At 39.2% G+C, this 23,538-nt stretch overlaps 1 protein-coding gene across 1 annotated transcript in view; it reads left to right on the top strand.

Moving 5' to 3' along the window:
- The window catches only part of DOK6 (docking protein 6), a 361,914-nt gene that overhangs the window by 200,819 nt on the left and 137,557 nt on the right, over positions 1-23,538 (top strand). Inside the window, exon 4 of the mRNA XM_047086483.1 lies at positions 5,480-5,599. Coding sequence (XP_046942439.1) covers positions 5,480-5,599 — 120 coding nt within the window. The remainder of the gene's footprint in view (positions 1-5,479; positions 5,600-23,538) is intronic.

Below are 23,538 nucleotides of genomic sequence, written 5' to 3'. Positions count from 1 at the left end.
CTGTTTTCAAATACAGCCTATTTTGGATCATTTAACTTTCATGTCATTATCCTAAGGCTCAAATTTAAGGAAAGTAATAAAGCTGACTCTTAATCATTTATTCAGTAGGCATTAATTAAGGGTCTGCTTTGGTAAGACCACTTCTGATTCAAAGGGATACACAGCTATTCTGTCCCCAAAATTCTGGAAGAGGGACGGAAAGATACTCGGGGAAGGGCCACCCTCCCTTGACTGTATTTCCATTTTGCACTTTCCCTGATCTTTTCCCTGCCATCAGTAAACTCATTTGTCTCATAACTCACTCATTTAGTTCAGTCTCCCTTCTCCATTTGACTGGTTATCCCCAAACATCTTTCTGTTTTTTCTTTTGGAAGTTACCTAATTTCATTTCACTAATGGGAAATCTCCATTTCATGAATCATAATGAAAAAATGATTTGGGTGTCAGTTCTAGAGGAAAAGTTACTTACCTGAATTAAAAATGTGAGCATAGCTGCAAACTGTCTGAAAAAGACATTGTCTGGAACAAACATTTCTCTCATGAAGAGAAAACATAGAAAAGATTGTAAAACATTTCTGTGCCTTTATTCCTTTGTAAAGAAACTTAATTATTTACACACTATGGGCAGGTGGAAGTTTGGAAGATGAAACGGAAGACAAAAGGCCCTGAGTCTGTGGGAAAATAAATATTTTAAAATGCAGTGGGTTCAGATTATTGCATTTGTATTTAATCGCCTCTGTTCCACAAAAATAAAATAGAGGACGGTAAAAAATGGAAGATAATTCAGAGGAAAACACTAGTTAAATAATAATGGGATGAAATAAACTAACACACCGTAGAAGATTAAAGGACGTCAATACATAGTTTTCCTAAGGACAAACAAATAAAAAGTATAAGTGTAATTATTTGAAAGGTGATTATCAAAAACAGATTAAAAAAATAATAAAGCCTTGTATAATACTTAAATTCAGCTTATCTGGAGCAAAACTATTAGATCAAGTGTGCAGACTCTAAGGCTTAATACGTTTAAGATAAAGGTTTGGGGCTGATCTAATTGAACTAAATAGCACAGTAGCCCCCCCCAACAATCCATTGGGGGGAGGGCGGGTACGTCTAAGACGCCAGTGGATGCCTAAAACCAGGAATGGAACCAAACCCTATTAGACTGTGTTTTGTCCTGTGCAATCATACCCATGATAAGGTTTTCTTTACAAATTAGGCACACTACAAGATTAACAACAATAACTAATAATAAAGTAGAACCATTATAACAATATACTGTAATAAAAGTCATGGGCATGGGGTCTCTCGCCCAGGACCTTGTCCTGTATTCGCCCTTCTTCTTGTGATGATGTGAGATGATAAAATGGCAGTGAGCGACGTAGGCGTTGGGACGCGGTGCTAAGCCACTGCTGACTTTCTGGCGCTATGTCAGAGGAGGGCCCTCTGCTCTCAGCCATGTTTGGGTAACTGAACCCATGCCTCTGGGGGGCGCTCCTGTACTACCAAAGCATGAAGAGAGGCGACAGAGCGCTGTCTCTCAGAGTTTACTGCATGACCTCAGGGCTGTCCCAGATGTCACTCGCACGGCCCAGAGACTCCTTTCCATCTCCGCCCCTGGCCACCCTCCTCAGCCCAGCCCGGTTCCTCCAGCACACTCCCCAAACACGTTCACACACTCACACATGCCCTCACACACTCACACGCGCGCTGGCACACAACCTCACATGCAGACACGTAGCCTCACGCATACACTGACACACCTTCACACTCATGTACTGTCACAAATCCCCTCCACACTAACACCGTGAAACACACACACTCGAATGCAGTCACAGACTCACACCCGCTGACACACACAGATATGCACTCAGAGATACCCCACACCGGCAAACACACATTCACACATATACCATCACACACACACTGACACACACACTGACATGCACACACGCCCTCCCCTTCTTCGTGCTAGCCCTGCAGGTCCCTGATCAGATTATTGCCAAGTTGCTCAGCCTTTGCCACGGCTCTTGGGTCCTACGGGCCAAGCCAGCAGCCCTGTGGGGCACCACGTACTGGATGCCCCTGCCCCCGCCTTCCAGACTCTAGAATCACACACAACAGAGACTGTGTTTTTCATGCAACCCCAGCACGGTGCCGGGCTTCTAGTGAGTTCATAGTAAATGTCTGTTAGAAAAAAAAGTGAACTTTTCCTGATACCTGAATTTCAAGGGTGTCTCTCTCTCTCTCTCTCTCCTTCCCTCTCCCTCTGTCTGTTTCTCTTTCTTTATGAAATGGTTTATAGTTGTTTTTAATGTGATATGTACTCTATTACTTTTACTGTTTCTACTCCTATATGCTACTACACTATTAAAATGCTGAAGCAGGGGTGCCTGGGTGGCTCAGTTGGTTGAGCGTCAACTTTGGCTCAGGTCATGATCTCGTGGTCCGTGAGTTCAAGCCCCGTGTTGGGCTCTGTGCTGACAGCTTGGAGCCTGGAACCTGCTTCAGATTCTGTGTCTCCCTCTCTCTCTGCCCCTCCCCTGCTCACACTCTGTCTCTCTCTCTCAAAAATAAACATTACAAAAAAAATTTTTTTAATAAAATAAAATGCTGAAGGATTGCAATTCTTAGGATTCGACACAAAAGACATCTTAACCTGCTGGCAGAAGCCCATGAATGCCTCCCATTTCTGTCCTACAAGACCTCCCTGGTTCTTACAGAGATGCCACATTGAGTTCTACTTGAGAGAAGAGTTTTAGCTTCATAGAAGCCCTTTACTCTATGGTTGTTTTCTTTGTCTTATTAAATCCTAGGACAAAGAAAAAAAAGCTAACAGAAATGAATAACACATTTCTTTAACCTCTGGGCATGCACTGACTTAGTATTCAAAGGGAACACTGGCACAAAGGTGTTTGTCATATTTAACATTTTTATTTTTATCCCAAACAGCATACTAGGTATCCTCAACTCCATCTGTGGAGTACCAGAGATAGGATCAGGTAGAATCATGCCGATGTTAATTGCATGTGATTTTACTGATGAATTAAAATTGTGGAGTCCTGGGATATATTGAAGATATAAAAGTGTAAAAAGGGAAAGAAAATAGTCATATTGTCTCCCTTAACAGAAATGTTAAGGATTTCTAGAGACATAGAGAAATTGGCTTAAGATTTTGGTTTGTTGTTAGAAAAGTTTTCAAAACATTTATAAACTTTATAAATCAAATCTCATCTGTCTGATGAAAATCATTTCCAGTACATGCTGTTGCTGCTTCTATAATTTTTTTTTTCAGGAATGCTGGCAATTCCCTCACTAGAAAAAAAACTTTGTTTTTGGAAAGCTATGAGCCTCAGCAAGTGCCCTTTTTTTTTATTAGCGCCCTTGTGACTGGGAAGGATTATTTTCTAGGTTCCTGAGGAGATGCCTAAACAGCAAGACCCAGCCTCTGAATTCCACCTGAGCAAGAGGTCAGGGTCACAGGAGGATCTACTTCCTCTGTGACTTAGTAGATGGCATGTAGAACTGCTGAGAGGATGGTCCCTGACATATGCAAAGCATACCTTATGTAAAGAAAACACCTGGGGTGTCTGCGTGGCTCAGGGGGTTAAGCGTCCAACTCTTGATTTCAGGTCAGGTCATGATCTTACAGCTTCATGAGTTCAAGCCCCACATCGGGCTCCACACTGACAGTGCAGAGCCTGCTTGGGATATTCTCTCTCCCTCTCTCTCTCTGCCCCTCCCCCTGTCTTCTCTCTCTTTCTCCCAGAATAAATAAATACACTTAAAAAAATAAAAAAAAAAGAAAACACCTTTCATGACTAGAGCATGGGAACTGTTATTTTCATCAGAACAGTACCCTGTGCAAGACTACATGCTCTTTTTATTTTCTAACAATATTTTGTGGTCTTGATAAAGCTAAAACTAAATGACAAATTTGGCCTGACGTCTCATTGATCAAACCTGTTTGTGATGCTAAGACAGAGTGACTAAGCACAGGAAGGAAACATCACCCAGGTTTGATGGTGTTGACCGTTGAGCACAGCAGTTGGTATTCAAACCCCTGGAGTCAAGAAAACCTGTCACAGGTAACTTTTTATGGGGAGTTTAAAATGCCAAGGCAAAGGTTGGAATGTCATCTGCGGAGACTAACAGATTTGAAGGCAATCTATATTAAACTGCTGTAGTGCAGATTTATGCTACATGGAAAAGTCAGAAATTTCTCCGGGCAGGTGTCGATGGAAAGTTCCCACCCAATCTCTGCGCAGCGATTCTCGGGCTTGGCCCCAAATCTTAAATCTCATAGCCGTTCTCAAGTTCTTCATATTATAGTATCTACAAGATCCGGGCTTCAGTTCTATCTTGGTGCCAACCAGTGATATGGGACCCAGGTGCGACACTAACCCTTACCCACCTCACCCACACAGGGCTTATATAAGAATCAAATTCACTGATGTTTGTGAAAGTGTTAGATACTATAAGCTTCTGTGTAGGTGTAAGATGTTCTAATGTTTCAAGCAAAGAAGAAGCTTGCAAATATGAAGAAGTTGGAAGATAACCAATATCTTAGATAAATTGGAGTTTTCCAGAAGGGAAAGTTACTTTGAATATCCTATCCCATTTTTGTTTCAAAGATGGACAATTTTTGATGCTTACAAAAGAGAAGCTGTCACATTCTTGTACTGATCTTTGATTGATTGCAGTTCAGAATGAAGGATCAGACCTCCAACCCATGCAGATCTAAGTCACTTTCAGGAAAGCATCTTCTTGTTTATTTTAATCTGACATTTTTCAAAGATTCATTTATATATTTTTATTTTATATTTAATTAAGTTTTCTAAGTACTCCCCCTCCAAAAACTAAAGCAATCTTAAAGATAAATATCCTATGATTTCACTCACATGTGGAATTTAAGAAACAAAACAGGTGAACATAAGGGAAGGGAAGGAAAAATAAGATAACAACAGACAGGGAGGCAAACCGTAAGAGACTCTTAAACACAGAGAACAAACTTGAGGGCTGCTGGAGGGGAGTAGAGTGGGGGAATGGGCTAAATGGGGGATGGACATTAAGGAAGGCACTTGTTGGGATGAGCCCTGGAGGTTATATATAACTAATGAATCACTGAATTCTACTCCTGAAACCATTACTGCACTGTATGTTAACTAGCTTAGATTTTAATAAAATTTATATATATACATATGTATATATGCTAGATAATAAATATTCTGACTGTTATTCATAAGTAAGAGAAAGTACATTGAAATAATTTACATCACTTTATAATGTTGTCATGTCAGCCCATGGGAAATAACTGTGGGGATTTTTTTTTCACTCCTTGAATATAGCTTTTGTTTTGCCTTCTTAAGGCAGAGTTTGAACTCTTCCCACCTACCCAGGGAAATGGTTCAGGAAATAGCCTTCTCGTGTCGTCCCTGTGAAGCGCTCTCTGACTTTGATGGCGTGTGCTCATTTTCAGAGCTGGAGGCTGAAGAATGGTGCAAACATCTCTGCATGGAGTGTCTGGGGACACGGCTGAACGACATCAGCCTCGGGGAGCCCGACCTTCTGGCAGCTGGAGTACAGAGAGAGCAGAACGGTGAGTGCGAGTGGCCTTCCGTTATTTAAAGTGCACTCATGGTTGTCAAGCTCCGAGACTGGAAGGGGCCTCAGGAATCTTTCAGACCAATCATTATGCGAGGAAAGGACACTGATCCATCCGAGCTGGGAAGAGGCTTTCCCAAGTTGCCTGGCAACTGGGAGAAAATACTAAGGCACAACCCAGGCGTCCCGACTTGTGGCTCTGTGCCGTTGTGATGTATCAAAATAAGTAACTAATAAATAACTCAATATATATTAGCTTTTGAATGTACAACATTTCCATATTATCTCCTCTGAGAGTCGTTGTAGGTTTTGAGTCCGTTAACAAATGGGTTTATCTTGCTACTTATCAATAGATTGTAGGGACTTTGGCTAACACCATGTCTTAGCTGAGGCTGCCATAGACTGGGTGGCTTCAACGACAGGAATTAATTAGAGTTCTGGAGGCTAGAAATCCAAGATGAAGGGTCAGTTTCCAGTGAGGATCCTATGTTAGACTTGCAGACAGCCATCTTCTTGCTGTACCCCTTATGGCTAAGGGGGAGAGAAAGAGAAAGGTCTCTCGGGACTTTTCTTATCAGGGTACTAATCTCATCGTGGGGGGGCTCCCTCATGAGCTCATCCAAACTTAATTACTTCTAAAGATTCCGTCTCTAAATACTCTCATCTTGGAGGTTAGAGCTTCAACATGAATTTTAGGGACGCACAATTCAGTCCGTAGCATACTGAAAATGTGCAGGTACAGTGGATGAAATATGAGGCATAACAAAATTGAGGTTTATGTGATACACATTGCTTACTTAACTACACTGTTCTCTAACCTAACAGGCATTTCTTGATGTCTCTTAAGAATCTATACTGCATGTTCTTTTTTTTTTTTAACTCTTTATTTATTTTTGAGAGAGGATGGGGGGAGGGGCAGAGGAAGAGGGGAACAGAGGATCTGAATCGGGCTTTGTGCTGACAGCAGCGAGCCTGACCCAGGGCTCGAACTTACAAACTGTGAAATCATGACCCAAGCCAAAGTCTGCTCTCAACCGACCTAACCAGGCGCCCCCTGCATGTTCTTGACTACCACCTCTAAATAATGAAATTGGGATAATGTAATGATCTCCTCTTTCTTCATTTCTAAAAATAATTATAATCATCACTAGATGACCTCATAGTGTGAAAATAGAAACTTTTCAATGTTGCTAATTTTTGATAGTGTTTTTGAAAAAGCTTGAGAGACTTGGTGAAACGTGACACTAATTATTAAAAAGAAATTCTGTAGAGGCACCCGGGTGGCTCAGTCGGTTGAGCATCTGACGCTTGATTTCGGCTCAGGTCATGATCTCATGTTTGTGAGATCAAGCGCCCGTGTCAGACTCTGCGGGTTTTCCCTCTCTCTCTGCCCCTCCCACCCAAAATAAATAAATAAACCTTAGAAAAAAGAAATTCTGGAATGATCTGTGGTTTATAAATTAGGTAGCACAGGTACAAGTGCACAGGATACACTTAGTGATCATGATCTTATGACTGATAATATGCTCACAGCCATCACTGTCTTTGCAGCCCATTAAAAACCATTATTTATTGTTTGTAACCTGAAAAGATGGATTTCCCCTGTTAACTGTCCAAGAACATATGTGGGCACAACACTTTTGCCTGTGCTGGTGGTTTTCAGGAAGCTACAGAGGCGTTTCTGCAGCCCCTCTTCCAGCTTCCAATTCATATTCCAGTTTCTCTCCCACACTATCTTTGGATTTATTTCGTCTCCCTGATCGGTTTCCTGAGAGCTTGAGCTACATACACAACATCCACACTGTGCTACTTAAAGCCTGGTGTTCATCCACCATTTAAGGAAAGAAAGAAAAAATTCTTACTAATAAACATTCATCAAGTACTACATAAAGGAACTATGGAGAAAGTGACTAAATTAGGCCCTGTGGGTGGGAGCACCACTGGTGGTTCATTTCATGTGAGTTGCATGCTTTTACTTTAAAGATTTGGGGTTGTATATGGTTTCCATTGGGGATAATGGATATGTGCTTCTTTGGCTTATTCTGATTTTACTGTTAATTTCATGATAATGTCAGAGTAATTTGCAGAGAGATATAGCACAAGCAGGCACAGCTTTCCAAGTGTACTTCTCAGGCCATGGTCGAATGCGGACTACACCCTTTACTGAGCTCAGACAGGTTACTAACACTTCTGATTTTAGTTTCCTAATGAGTGAAAATGAAATCATGATGGTTTAACGAGGTGATGTAAAATAAAGACTAACTCTCATTCTTAATCCGATTTTAAAGAGGCACAAGTATTTTTAAGTACAAGTAAAAACAAAGAAATCAAAAAGAATTCCTGTGTTTACTGAAGAATTGAAATTATAATAACATTCAATGCCTCAAGTGGGTTTCTTAGTTTTATTTTGTTCAATAAGCCGAACTTCACACAAAGGGAAACGTGCTTTTAAAAATACATTTTAGAAATTTATGAGCAATTATTTAGTTAGAGAGGGTAGTATTTGGTTCTTTTAAATGACCTCCTAAGTACGTGATACCCTATAAGGAAATCGGCAATCTTCCTTAAGCACACACACACACACACACACACACACACACACTCTCATGGTCACTGAGACTCTTTAGGGTTCAACGCTAAAAGGAAGCTTCATGAATGGAAAGGTCTTCTTTTTCTAGAAATCACCTTCCACGTGGATGACTTTCTTTTTGAGTCCCAAGGCCATAGACATGGCCACTGCTCTAGGCTCAAGTCTGCATGTCCTTCCTTTAAAGTGTCTCAAGTTTAGATAATAACACCTTTCCTCTGCTCTTGGCCCGTTGAGGGCTAGCTAAAACTTTTTTAAATAGTCATTCATACCACAAGAGAAGATGAAAAGCATAAATCTTGACAGAATATCAGGATTACAGGTTCTACTATTGCTAGCTCAAAAAATTCCAGGAGACACACATGCATACACACACATACACACACACTTGCTGCCTGGGAGAGAAACACACACACACACACGCACACACGCACACACACACAGATTGACAGTTCGTTACTTGAATACCCTGATTTTCTCACTTCCTAATCAACAGACTTTCCTACAAATATGCTAATATGCTAATTCCATTTTAGGATCCCCTTGAAATAAATACCAGTAGTTGTCATGGTAAAGACAAAGAATGCTCCTCAGCCAACTTCAACCCCCTCCCTTGGGCCCCAAGATTGTTCAGGACACACATATTCTTAAGACAATGCATGTGTTTATTTCACTATGTGTGGGGAAGTATTTATTGTTTTAGCTAGCTAATAAAGTCTTTTTAAAATAATCTTTTTTAAAACTGCCCTTTCGGGGGGTGTCTCAGTGGCTCAGTTGATTAAGCGTCTGACTTAGGCTCAGGTCATCATCTCGTGGTTTATGAGTTGGAGCCCCACATTGAGCCCTGCACTGACAGCACAGAGCCTGCTTTGGGTCCTCTGTCCCCGCTCTGTCTCTGTCCCTCCCGGCTCATTCTCATCCTCTCTCTCTCTCTCTAAATAAACAAACAAACAAACAAACAAACATAAAACAAATAAAATAAAAATGTCCCTTCAGGGCACCTGGTTGGCTCAGTCGATAAGCATCTGACTCTAGATTTCAGCTCAGATCATGATCTCACAGATTGTGACTTTGAGCTCCATGTTGGGCTCTGTGCTGACAGCATGGAGACTGCTTGGGATTCTCTCTCTCTCTCTCTCTCTCTCTCTCTCTTTCTTTCTCTCTCTCTCCCTTTCTCACTCTCTGGCCACCCCTCTCCCCTGCTTGCTTGCACACACATGCTGTCTCTTTCTCTCAAAATAAATAAACTTAAAAAAAATGTCCTTTCATGGTTTACAATCCCTATTCCAGACTCTTCAAGCATTTAACACTTCCTAAAATAAACAAAATCCTTCCTTTCCTAATACATGTTTAAGGACATTAATATGTACAGATTTGAACAATTTGTCATTAAAGATTCAGGTTTTCTTCCTAAGGCATTTTAGTACTAAATTATACAATTTATTTTTCATCAGAAACATCATTTTACTATTTTATCAATGATGTGCTTGGATTTAACTTGAAATGTCTCCAAAGAGATGAGATACATATGCCTCCAGAATCGATGTCAGAAATGACATTATTGTGGCCGGTGGTGATCCTGTGGTATCCTATCATCAAGGAAAGATTCACTCCTCAGTCTTGACCACAGCATTTTTCTTTTGACACTCAGAACTGCTTCTTCTCCTCTAATGTTTTTCTGACTTTTCACCCAGCACGGCCTTATTTACTCTGAGACTAGCTAAGAATAAACATTTGTGCAAATAATTTTTAAAGGTGTAATGTGTGTTGAGGAGATAAAAGTGGTTATTGATTAAATTCTTTGCTATAATCATCTTTATCTAGTGCTGTCAGCTGTTTTCATATCGACTCAGAATCCCACGTGGTGTAGGGGAAAGTAAACACACACACACACACACACACATACACACACACTCACTCATTCTCAGATTTCAGATAACACTGCCTCAAGAAAGTCCATATTAAGTAGACATTTTGAGCCTTAAATTCTTATGACTTCTAGAATCTTCGTGTCTTTTGGGTCTATTTAAGATTGCCTACCCCGACCTTAGAATGTATGGTGTTACAATAATGGTTATTTATAAAGGATTCGCTATACACAATAGCAATTCTAGAAAACAGATGTTATGTATTCATCCTTTATAGCAGAAGTAAGCATCGTAAACAAGAAGCAACGCACTTGTGGGGCATTCCTGCAGTTGTTGTTGAAAGTGGACTCAGAGGGTGTGTCCCATTTGCTATTGAGGCAAGAGATCGCCATCAGGAACAAAATGGAAGAGCAACCTTAGACTTTGCCATCTATTAATGTGGAGTCAGATCTGAAGGTTTGATTTTATGTAGAAACTAGGGTTCCTGCTTACGAATGGACCAGAATTGGTACAAACTTTTACTTTTAGCCTAAGAATATGTATAACCTTCCCCCAGAACCAAAGCAGTATTCCAGTGTTGTTGCTAAATTATTTACCTGGGTTGCCATAGTGACTGTGCTTCTTATATTCCACTCAGACATGCTTGTATGTCACTCATTCAGTATTCACCCATCAAACATTTCGGAGGCTATGAAATGCAAGAACCAAGCTGAGGAAATGTAGAATTATATAAAATATGGTCATTACTTTTAAGGAGCTCACAGAGTAGTGAGGGGGGACAAACCTATAAACAAGGTGCATCGATCATTGGTTTTCAAAATAATACTGTGTTACTGGTTGCGCAGAATCTCAATAGCATGGACCTGGAAGTGTATCTTTATCGTTCACGTACAGGTGGGTTGGCTAGGATTGTGCTGACTTAGGCGGGCTGCTGCTGAGATCGGTTCCAGGCTTCACGCGGTGTCCATGTCTTTTCCATATGTCTCTTATCCTCCTTACACTAATGGCGACCCAAGGCACGTTCTCAAAAAAAAAAAAAAAAAAAAAAAATAGGGCAAGAAAGAAAGCCAAAAGCTGCCACACAAATTAAGCCTCTGAACGTGTCATGTCCACTAATATTCCACTGGCCAGAGCAAGTCCTGTGGCTCAACCCAAGTCAGGAGGCCAGCAGGACACTCCACCTGCGAGGCCGTGCCATGAGTTAGAACCTACGATCTAATATGGAGAGGAAGTGAACTGAGAAAAAAATTATCCAATCTTCCACCTGAAGTATAGTAAGTACATGCTAAAATAAAAATAAAAGGAAAATGCTGTGGTATAGGTATGATCATACCTTCTTTTTTTTTTAACTAATTTTTTATACCCCCAGACAAGCTTTATCAACCAGGCAAGTCTGAAATTCTTAATGCCCATCAATCGTTAAAGCCAATATTTATTTTCAGGACTTTTCTCGTGTGGAAAACGACCAGTTAATGACAAAGCAATGACCACAGTAACAATACACTTCTCCCTATTTTAAGAGTCTTTCCCCAATTTTTCAAAAGTTATCTGGGGGGTGCCTGGGTGTCTCAGTTGGTTGAGCGACTTACTTCGGCTCAGGTCATAATCTCGCAGTCTGTGAGTTTGAGCCCCACGTCGGGCTCTGTGCTGACAGCTCAGAGCCTGGAGCCTGCTTGGGGTTCTGTGTCTCCCTCTCTCTCTCTGCCCCTCTGTTGCTCATGCTCTGTCTCTCTCTGTCTCAGAAATAAATAAACATTAAAAAAAATTTTAAAAAGTGATCTGGAATATCATATTCACTCTTATACATATTATTTATAACCAGCAATGAAAAGTTTTCCAAGTTTATTTTATTTTATTTTTTTGTCCATAGAATAACCCTGAACAAAACCAACTTTTGCGTGGAAAAGAACCTGGACATATTTATGTTTGAACTTCTAAAATGCCATCCACATACCCTAGTATTTCCCAAAATGAGTTCCAGGAAATTCTACTACTATATAACACTGTTGTGGATTGAATTGCCCTCTCCCCTAAATAAGATATATCGAAGTCCTAGCCCTCAGTACCTCATAACGTGACCTTATTAGGAACAGGGACTTTACAAAGATAACCGAATTCAGATGAGGTCATTAAAATAAACCCTAATCCCATAGGACCTACAATATATCCTTATAAAAAGATGAAATTTGGACGAGGACAGATGTGCACAGAGGGAAGATGATGCGAAGACACAAGAAGACAGTCATGTAATCGGCATGATGCATCCACAAGCCAAGGGAGGTCAAAGATTGCCACAAAACACCAGGAGCTGGAAGTGAGAAGGATTCTCCCCCCAGAGCTGCCAACACCTTGATTTCAGATTTATAGCCTCCACAACTATGAGATATTAAATTTATGTCTTAAGCCACCCAGTTTCTGGTACTTTGCTACGGCAGCCCAGGGAAACTAATACCAAGTCTGTATGGTGGTCACAATATACATTCACGGAGCAAAGCTTGAGATGCTCCATAATAAAGATCTTGTTTGACTTTGTATATTGTAACATTTCCCAGGCTCGGTTTACCTATGTGTCTCTTTCTACGTGTACCATGCGGAACTTACAACAAATTAAATACATTTGAAAATGCCAGTATAGCCAGCAGAGGTGACTATCGATCTGTAACTGAAAGGCGAATGTGGGGCGCCTGGGTGGCGCAGTCGGTTAAGCGTCCGACTTCAGCCAGGTCACGATCTCGCGGTCCGTGAGTTCGAGCCCCGCGTCGGGCTCTGGGCTGATGGCTCAGAGCCTGGAGCCTGTTTCCGATTCTGTGTCTCCCTCTCTCTCTGCCCCTCCCCCGTTCATGCTCTGTCTCTCTCTGTCCCAAAAATAAATAAACGTTGAAAAAAAAAAAATTTAAAAAAAAAAAGGCGAATGTGATGGGAAGAGCCACCCCAGAAGGGATAAGACGACATTCCCGAATGCGATACCAAATCCGGCAGTGGCCACACTGTTTGCCTAGCCTCGTTCTGCATTGCTTTAATTTCACTATCGGATGGATAGAGACACTGTACGTAATTAACAAGCCTGGTTACAACTACCACTTTCCCCATTTGGCGGTCCTCGGTATGCACTACAAGGGAATAAAGGCCAACGCCATATGTGTTTCTGCCTCGTTTTGCAATAAGTGCTTCAGGGGAACTAAGGATGCTCTATGGTGCTTCTGCACCACATTGCCTCAGCACAATGATCCATTTGTCAGATCATAACCATGTCATTGCAAAGTGAGATGCTTGCTCTATGGAGACACCAAGATAGTTCTGTCCTATTTCCTAGGCCCTGGAAACATTCCCTGTACACACAGAGAACAAAGATGCAAATTTCAAAAACATTTGTAGTTACATGACAGAGGTAGCTTTTGAGGGGAGAATTATGAGTACAGAATTACTGGTATCTCCCAGCCGCAGGCCAGAAGAAAATAAGTTTTGTGACTTTGAAAATAAGTTTTATGGTGAGGAAGAAGCAAATGCCTTGCCTGTCCCCTTTCCGTGGGAGTGTGGGTGGACAGAGATACATGTTTATGTCTCCTCATATCAATTGGATATTTCTTCAAGAGTAAATGCTAGGATTTGATTTTCCATATTAGGCTTCATGAGAAGCATGGGAAGAATAGTGGGGAGATGTCAGCAGAGCCCAGAGAGGTGTAAGAAGACAGAGAGAGTCTTAATTGTCTCAAAACTCATTGTGGCCTGGAGGAGTGCCCGAGTTCCCGCAGGCCCACACTGGACTTCTGACAGGTTCTGGGAGCAGAAGTTGCCATATCACAGGAAAGTAGAGTGATGGAACTTCACGCGCATGTGGATATATACAAACCAGATAAGGGGACTCCCATTTCCTCTGTGGACTCCTGTGACTGTCAATCCAGCCTAGATGAAGAGGCAAGGGCACTCCAAGATTGAACTTTGACCACAGATTAGATTAAATGAATCTTCCTTTGACAGGAAACAAATACAAACGTACACACCCAAAAGAAAAGAAAACCTTGATATACTCAACCTTGAGTAAATCAAGGTTTTCACTTTTTGATAGAGTCAAGTTTTAATGAACCATTTCTTTTTCCTGTCACAGTAAAACAAAGTAGCATCGAGTGTGAAAGTCCAACATGGAACCTGATCAACAAAAGTAGCCAAGAAAATTCAGTGTATCATTGAGTTCTATTCCACTTCTAAGTTCTGGGGCCAGGATCAAGTTACAGAAATTCTCTAAATCTCAGCCTCCTACTCTTGAAAATGATCATGATAGTATGTGTCTCATAGGATTGTTGTGAGGGTTAAGTAAAACCCAGCATGGGAACCAGGTGCTTGGCAGGAAACTCAGTATGTATCTGGGACACCAGTGAGCATCTCCATCACATTCATATCAGGTGGATTGTAAGCAAGAAAATTCTGGGTCCCCACCCATACCAACAAAGGTATGTTGGCCCCATGTCTATATTTTAACAATTCAGTTAATTAGCTTCAAAAGAATCTACCAGTGATTTTATGATTTAGTCATTCCTTGCAAAGTTTCAGAATTATTGGAATAAGTTGAATCACAACATCCTTAAATCATCTTCTTAATACCTGCCCACACTGTAATGATAGTCCCTTTTTACTTCATATAAGTTACGTTTGGCTTTTTTTTTTTTTCTTAATTGGCATCATCAGAGATGTACCTATTTGGTAGACCTCTTTTCATTGTTTTAAATTGTATTAATCTCTGCTCTCATGCCATAGGAGTTGCTCCACAGTTTGGGGTTTATTTGCAGCTTCTTTTTCAAATCTCTTGAAATGGATATTTGATCATTAATTTTCAGCCTTTTGCTTTCCTAATAGATTTTGTAAAGCTCTACATTTTTCTTTGAGCACAACTTAAAATTCCAGTAGTCACAGTATCTTTCCCAATGCTCAGATTAAAACAGATGTTAAAATTGGAGGGAAAAGTGTTGTGGGAAATGTTTTTAATTTCCATCTGCCATAAGTAAAAAAATAATATTATCTCTGATTATAGCATTCATAAATAAAATCTAATATATAGTTTAAATCTTTGAACATTACTGGATAAAAATATTTTTAAAATAATAAAGGAAATGGTTAGGAACGATACAAAATAAAACAAGGCCATATAAATAAAGCATTAATAATTTGGCAATAAGTTGATAATAAATTTTAACAAGTTATTTTTTATTAAAATGTAGCCTTTTGGGGTATCTGGGTGACTCAGTCAGTTAAGTATCTGACTCTTGATTTCAGCCGTGGTCATGATCTCACAACTCATGAGTCTGAGCCTCACCTTGGGCTCCATGCTGGAGGTGGGGAGCCTGCTTAGGATTCTCTCTCTGTCTCTCTCTCTTTCTCTGTCTCTCTCTCTGCTCCTTCCCACTCGCTCTCACTCTCTCCCTCTAAAAATAAATAAATAAAAACTTTAACAATAGGGGCACCTGGGTGGCTCAGTTGGTTGATTGTCCAACTTTGGCTCAGGTCATGATCTTGCAATTGGTGGGCTCAAGCCCCATTTCCAGCTCTGTGCTGACAGCTCAGAGCTTGGAGCCTGTTTCAGATTCTGTGTCTCCCTTTCTCTCTGCCCCTCCCCCACTCACACCCTCTCTCCCTCTCTCTCTCTCTCTTTATTTGTCTCAAATAAATAAATAAATAAATGGATATTTTTTAAAAACTTTAAAAATAAAATTAGATAAAATGTAGCCTTTCTCATGTTGGGTTAAAAAGAATCTAATTTTGAACCACTTAACAGAGATTCAAATTTCCAAACTGACTCAAGAAAAAATAGAAAATCTAAAGAGCCTTACATCAATTAAAGAATTAAAGTTATTATTATACAACTTCCTATACACAACCCCTAGTCCCACATAGTTGCAATGTTGAAGTCTATTCAGCATTTAAAGGAGAAGAAATACCAGTCCCATGCAGACTTCTTCAGAAAACAGAGGAGTGATTATTCCACAACTCATTTTATGAGGCTACTGTAACCCAGATGCTAAAATCAGGCAAAGTCAATATAAGAAAAGAAAATTGCAGACAAATATCTTTCATTCATATAAGTACAAAATCCTTCTAAAAATTAGAAAAGGAAGACTAAAGTGTTATAAGATAATACACTGTGATCAAAATTGGTATGTGCCAGAAATGCAAACATTTCCCAAAATCAATCAATATGTTTCACTATATTAATAAATTATATGATTATTATAATTGATGCTTAAAAAGCATTTGATAAAATACAATATTCATTTGTGAAAACAACTCTCAGAAAATGTAGGAATAGAAGGGGACTTTCTCAAACTGATGAAGGACATCAATGAAATCACTCAGAAAATATAATTTTTAAGATAAAGATATTGAAAGATAAAGACATTTCATTCCTCATAAGATTGAGAATAAGACAAAGATATCCTCTGTCACCAATTGTTTTCAGTATTCTACATATTCTACTTCAAGTTCTGACTTGTGTAATATGACAAGAAAATAAAGTAAAATCATAAAAATTGGCAAAGAATAAGGAGCTAAGTTCGTGTACCTGGAAAATCCTAAGGAATCGATGAGAAAAACAGCTATAGGGGCGCCTGGGTGGCGCAGTCGGTTAAGCGTCCGACTTCAGCCAGGTCACGATCTCGCGGTCCGTGAGTTCGAGCCCCGCGTCAGGCTCTGGGCTGATGGCTCAGAGCCTGGAGCCTGTTTCCGATGCTGTGTCTCCCTCTCTCTCTGCCCCTCCCCCGTTCATGCTCTGTCTCTCTCTGTCCCAAAAATAAATAAACGTTGAAAAAAAAAAATTTAAAAAAAAAAAAAAAAGAAAAACAGCTATAACCAAGTGAACTTGGTGATGTTTCAGGATAAAAAATTAATATGCAAAAATTTGTATATATGGGTATATGTATGAATATTACAGAGAGATTATATATGTATACACCCATATATATTAGTAATGAGCAATTACAAAATGAAAAGAAAAATATCATTTACAGTATCATCAAAAACCATCACATACTCAGAGATAAAATTGGCAAAGTATATAACAGACCTCTATGCTGAAAATTAAATATTGCTGGGAGAAATGAAAAGATATCTAAATAAGTGGAATGGTAAACTGTGTTTATGATTGCAATGGTCAGTATTGTTAACATGTCTGTTCTCTCCAAATTAGCCTATAGATTTGACACAATGCCAGTAAAAATCCTAGAAGCCAGGCATTTTTCTTAGAACTTGATGGGACAGTTTCAAAATACATTTGGAACAGAAAGGTCTAAGACTAGCCAAACTGTCTTGAAAAGACAAAACCAAGTTGGAATGGATACCCTTTCTAGAAAATTTTGGGATTTACTACAACTGACAGCAATGAAGACAGACAATAGACAAAGAAGTCTATGGAACAGAATAGAAAGACAATGATCCATACATATATGGATTAGTAATTTTTTACAAGGACACCAAAGTCCTTTCTCCCAAGCTCATTGCTCATTGCAACGAGAAAAGGAAAATTTCCTTAATAAGTGAAGTGACTGGATATCCCTATGGGAAATCAGGAACCTCAACCCCCACCTCACACTATACTCAAATATCAATTTAACATGAATGGAACTTTGAGATAGGCCAACATTTCTTAAATAAAACAACGAAAGCAAACTGTAAAAAGAAATAATTTGGGCTTCATCAAAATTTAAACCTATGGTCACCAAAAAAGCATTATCAAAAAATTTTAAAAAATGGGGCACCTGGGTGGCTCAGTCAGTTAATCATCCCACTCTCCGTTTTGACTCAGGTCATGATCTTATGGTTTGTGGCTTCAAGCCCTGTGTTGGGCTCTGCACTGATTCTGTGGGACCTGCCTGGGATTCTTTCTCTCTCCCCCTTTCTCTACCCCTCCCTGGTTCACTCTCTCTGTCTCTCTCTCTCTTAAATAAATAAACTCTGAAAATAATTAAAAAGGAAATAATAAAAATGGAAAGCCACGAACTGGGAATAAATTACTGATATGCTGAAGCTGGGTGTTCCTAGCTCACAAGAACCTACCAGAACAGGCAAAAATAACCTACAGTGTTAGATATCAGACTGGTGGTAGCTTCTGGGGCATGGCATAAGGGGAACATTCTGGAGAGCAGAAAAGTTGTGTGCCTTAATGTGCTTTTGTCAAAACTGAAAGGACATCATAAGTGACATATGAACATTTCATTATGTTTCGGTATACCAGTTAATATAAAAAATAAAATGCTAAAATTGCTACGAAAAATGTAGGAGAATATTAAGTTTCTTTCAATAACAAAGGACTTTTTAGAAAACTTAAAGAAAACTACTTTCCACTTTCTGGGCTTAACATAAATATTATAAACAAAATGAATGAAAACCTGAAGATGAAGTTGTTATCGTAAACATGGTAGAGAAAATTTCTAGTATATAGAATCATCACAACCAACGTGAGTAACAGTAAACTCAATTTTAAAAAATTCTGGCAAAGGACACTTATATTAATGAATGTATAAAATAGATATTTTAATTGGAATATATATCGGTAAGGAAATTCTGGAAATCAATTTGGCACGGTCATTCTTGAAAGAGTTTATGACATTTAATATAATGATTCAGATGTTAGGGCCCGATGTAAGTTAATAATTAAGGATATTAAAGTGACTCAAAATTTATATATAAGAATAAAGTAAACTCTATGACTCAATATGAAATGACTGAATCATTCAGCAAATTGAGCTAAAAGTTGATTATTTTACTGTAGCCTAATTTATATTAGTAAAAAGTTGGCATAAATTTAATATTCATCAAGTAGATCATTTTAAATAAAATATGGCATAGTCATACAATGGAATATTATGTATTCATTAAAAACTATGTCCCCAAGGAATATTTAATAGCATCTGAAAATTCTTATACTAGTGAGTACAATTCAAAGGGTTCAATACTTTATATTCAGTATAATTACAATTGTATGTGAATTTATTTTTATGTTAAGATACACTATTACTTTAACAGAGATGACCTCTGGAAGGTATAATAGCAGTTGAATTTATTTTATTTTTAAAATGACTTACTGTATTTATTAGAGTGAACATAATTTACTCGGAAATGTAGATAATATTCAGTCAACAGTCATTTTTTTGTGAAAAGAGAAAAAGAGAGGAGGGGAGGGGGGAGGAAGGAGAGGAAAGGAGAGGAGAGGAGAGGAGAGGAGAAGAGAGGAGAAAAGGAAGGAAGGAAGGAAGGAAGGAAGGAAGGAAGGAAGGAGAGAAGGAATTAAATTAATTGCTGGGGAATTTAAAAATATGGCTGTTGTTTTAAGTCCTGCCAATTGATTGAAGAAATACAGAGGTTCCAATTCACAGTGGCCATTGAGCAGATGGCATCTGGCAACTGAATTTATTACTATTGCCACATTGTAATAAAATACATTTTGACAAATTTCAGCACTGTGGTAAAAATGAAGTCACAATTTCTGAAGAGTTCTTCACATCTCGATGAGTATAAATCATGCTTTGTTTCATTCCTGGTGTATCAGCATTATACGGATATCAGGATGTGTCTAAATGTGCAGATATCTGCCTTCTCAGTGTGGCTCCATTTCTAAAGCTGCTGAAATTGAAGGCTGACCACTGCAACATCCCAATATTACGGAAAGTTGGAGACAAGAATATAAAATTCAGAATGATATTGAAAAATCTCATTATTTTCTGGGTAATATCTGGTTCTGTTTAATTCCTTAACACTTCATATAACTGTTAAAAACAAGGCAGACTACCTCAAACAATGGTGTGAACCTAGATTTCAAACTGAGATGAGTAGTGATAAATTCCGCACTCCAGAGCATATGGTCAGTTTCTCAGATACCAGATTCTGAATGAATTTATTCATTGATGCTTAATATTAGACCAATGGCTCTGGTCCTGGGACTAAATAATATTTAGTGAACTGCTTATTAATTTAGTGCTAATATTAAAATTTCATGCTTTGAATTGTTATGTAACAATCGTTAACTATAGAGCAGAGAATGGGGCTTTCTTGCTGTCTCAGAAATGTTCTGTAGCCCCAGAGCAGTGGCTGATGGGTGAACAGTACCATGAAATTCTAAAGATCGGGCTGGAAGATTAATTGAAGAGGAGTCTTTGAAGGTCTTTCACAGGAGGAGGGCAGCAAGGAGGAACACATCTCCCTCCAAGCACCAGAGAAGCAAAAGAACTACTCACAGAATTTGGATTGCTTGCCAGATTGGGACAAGGACCCCCCCAACTTGCCTGTGGTGATGGAGCTGTAGAATCTGGTCGTCCAGCCCAGGCTGGTACCAGTGCGCAAGAGAGTACGGGGGACAAGAGTTTGGAGATGCAAACTCACCACGATAAGTCTGAGGATATGTTGCAAGATGTGGGCTACAGCTGTTCATGATGGCCATGTGCGAAGGAAGATAAAGGTCACCAACAAGACAAGATACGTTTCCGCATTTGATGAGACAACAAAGTTTGTATCTTTTAATGAAACAGCTGCAGTAATAAATTTAATTTAAACAAATGGTTTCCATAAACAGTGACTTTTCTGATCACGTGACATTTTGGAAAAAAACAATTTAATTCTCTCTCCCTTAAATATTTAAAGTTATCATGAGCAGTAAGTTGCATATAGAGTGAGTGTTACTTTGAGGAATCACTGGCTCATACAAACAACTAAGTGAAATCCAGAATTATAAATGAATTAACCAATTATTTATAGCTATTGCTAATCATGACAAAATCAGTTTTTACATATATGTAATTATTTTATATGTATATTAGATGTAATTATTAATTTTCTTTAAGCTATTTAATTAAAATAATACCTACACATTTTCGCTAGTGAACTTCAACAAATGTATAAGCCTCTACTCTCTGGAAGATCCTGGAAATGAAATTCAGAAAATTAGGGATGTCGCCAAAGAGCTAAAGAATTCTTTTCTCTTTGCGGGGCTTCTCCTTTTGAGCTATGCTTGGAATTTAAAAGGAAGAGAAGGTAAAAGATTAGGAGCTCACACTCACCTGCTTCGCTGAAGTTCCTGTAAAATTTAACATCTCCCTGTGGAACACCAGGTGGGTGTTAATATTTACAAATTTCTTGGTTTCCAAACATTTAGGCATAATACTTAGTTCCATGTTCCGTCCTTTTTTTGACCCAACCTTCTGAAGTATCAGGAGAAGTGGGATGGATAGAAAGGATATGAGTGTCCTGCAATCAGCTAACAATTAAAACTTATCAGAATCCTTCTTTGAAAAAAAAGGAATGAATTGACATCCGATAGACATTTCCCAAATTTAGTCTAAGTAACTAACATGCAAAAGATGCATTTTGTGTTCAGGCAGCCACAATGAGCTGAATGTTCACTATGTGCTAGATGCACAAAATTATTTAATACCTACATTCCAAAAGCCTTTATTTTAAAGAGTACTCCAGGGGCGCCTGGGTGGCTCAGCGGTTGAGCATCCGACTTCAGCTCAGGTCAGGATCTCTTGGTTGGGCTCATGAGTTCAAGCCCCGCATTGGGTTCTCTGCTGTCAGCTCAGAGCCCGCTTTGGATCCTCTGACCCCCTCTCTCTCTGCCCCTCCCCTACCAGTACTTGCTCTCAAAAATAAATAAACATTAAAAAAATACTCCAATTAATTATAAGGGAGCACATGTGTTTGTTGTTAGTATGGTTCTTCCTTTAAAACCAATTTTCCATTTGCGATGTTACGAGATGGAAATTATCAAGAAACTGGTCAAAGAGTTCATCATCCTGTCATATTCTCTTACTCACTAGATGATGTTTTGCTTCATGTTAGAAACTTGCATCTCTGATCCGGGGTGCCTGGGTGGCTCAGTCAGTTGAGCATCTGAATCTTGGTTTGGGCTCTGGTCATAATCCCAGGGTCATGGAATTGAGGCCTGCATCCAAATCCATGTAGATGGCCCAGAGCCTACTTGGGATTCTCTCTCTCTGCCCCTCCCCTGCATACACTCACTCATGCTCTCTCTCTTTCTCTCTCTCTCTCTCTCTCAAAATAAATAAATAAACTTAAAGAAATAATTTAAAAAATAAAAATAAATAAAACGCTAAAAAAACAAAACGTAACTCTGATGCTCTGTTTCCTACAGCCCCTGCATGTTCCACTTGTCTCCACCTGTCAGGCTGAAGCTAATAGCTATAGTTGGAATGTTCCTGCCTCAAACCAGATCCATTTAAAACCTCATTGGCTGAGAAAGAAAGGTTTCTGTCTTTCTCAGAGCTGATGACCCATTCAATCTTCACACATCACCCGAGGTCTCACTATGCCTTTTCCAGAACCATTTCTCCTGAGTGTCGCTACCCTTTCTTGCCAGACCTTGTCCAATTCAATTTGACCAAACCTTGTTTTGTAGTCCCCTTGGACTGTTCTTGTGGTTCCCACCTGGACTCTGGTCCCAGGCCTTTTGGGGTGTAGTCTATTCCTTTGGACCTTTTAATCCACCCCTAGAGTAGAAATGCTCTTGTAAATGCAATAGCACATTCAATAATAGTAAGAAGCATCTTTGTTGGACATAACAAATCGTTTTGTAAATACTTCACCTTGCTATTGTTTTCGGCCATTTAAAATTAAATTATGCTTTCTCATGTGTTGGCCATTATATAAACCAAAATTTTCTCAAAATACAATCTCATGGGTACCGTTTGGGATTTTTTTTTCCACTCTAGAATTCTATAGTTCCATATGTCTGAGTACATTTTAATCTAATATTTTTTTTATTTAACCTTTTCAAATATTTCTCTCTTCACATATTCAGCAGTCTTCACAAGACTTAATGTTGGTAGAATTTTTATCCATGGTTTAGGATATTGCATTTAAACAGCTAGTTTCTGTGTCTGCTTCGGCAGCACATACACTAAACAGCTTAGTTTATTTCCTAATTCTTTTGGGTGCTTGGAAATGTGTTGTTTAGTGTGTCTTAACAGTGTTCTGTTATTGTTGATTACCTTAAAAGAAAATAGTCAGAGGGGCGCCTGGGTGGCTCAGTCAGTTGGGCATCCAACTCTTGATTTCAGCTCAGGTCATGATCCCAAGGTCATGGGACCTAGCCCTGTGTCAGGCTTCATGCTGAGTGTGGAGCCTGCTTAAGATTCTCTCTCTCTCTCTCTCTCTCTCTCTCTCTCTCTCTCTCCCTCTGCCCCTCCCCCACATACTCTCTCTCAAATAAAAATAATAATAATAATAAATAAAATAATTGGAATATACATACATACACACCTTGATGAATTGAAAACTCTCATAGACCTCCTTTCTTCCTATGCCTCTCACTTCTTTTGTTCCAACTGGCATAAGAACTCCTTCCTGCCAGATCGGTCATGAGTCAGTAGAGATGGGATTAGTCTATTTGAGCAGAAATTAAAGAACAGCTTTGAATTAAGTGTGCTGGTTTGTTCTACTGGAACATAGTATCACTTTCAAAGCATCCCTCGTAGTTCCTCT

The sequence above is a fragment of the Lynx rufus genome, unplaced genomic scaffold, assembly GCF_022079265.1.
Source record: "Lynx rufus isolate CCGP_SWC_20201006 ecotype Redwood Valley unplaced genomic scaffold, mLynRuf1.p SCAF_20, whole genome shotgun sequence".
Classification (NCBI taxonomy): Eukaryota; Metazoa; Chordata; class Mammalia; order Carnivora; family Felidae; genus Lynx; species Lynx rufus.
Note: the sequence above shows the minus strand (reverse complement) of the source record. Positions and strands in the feature narration are given on the sequence as shown.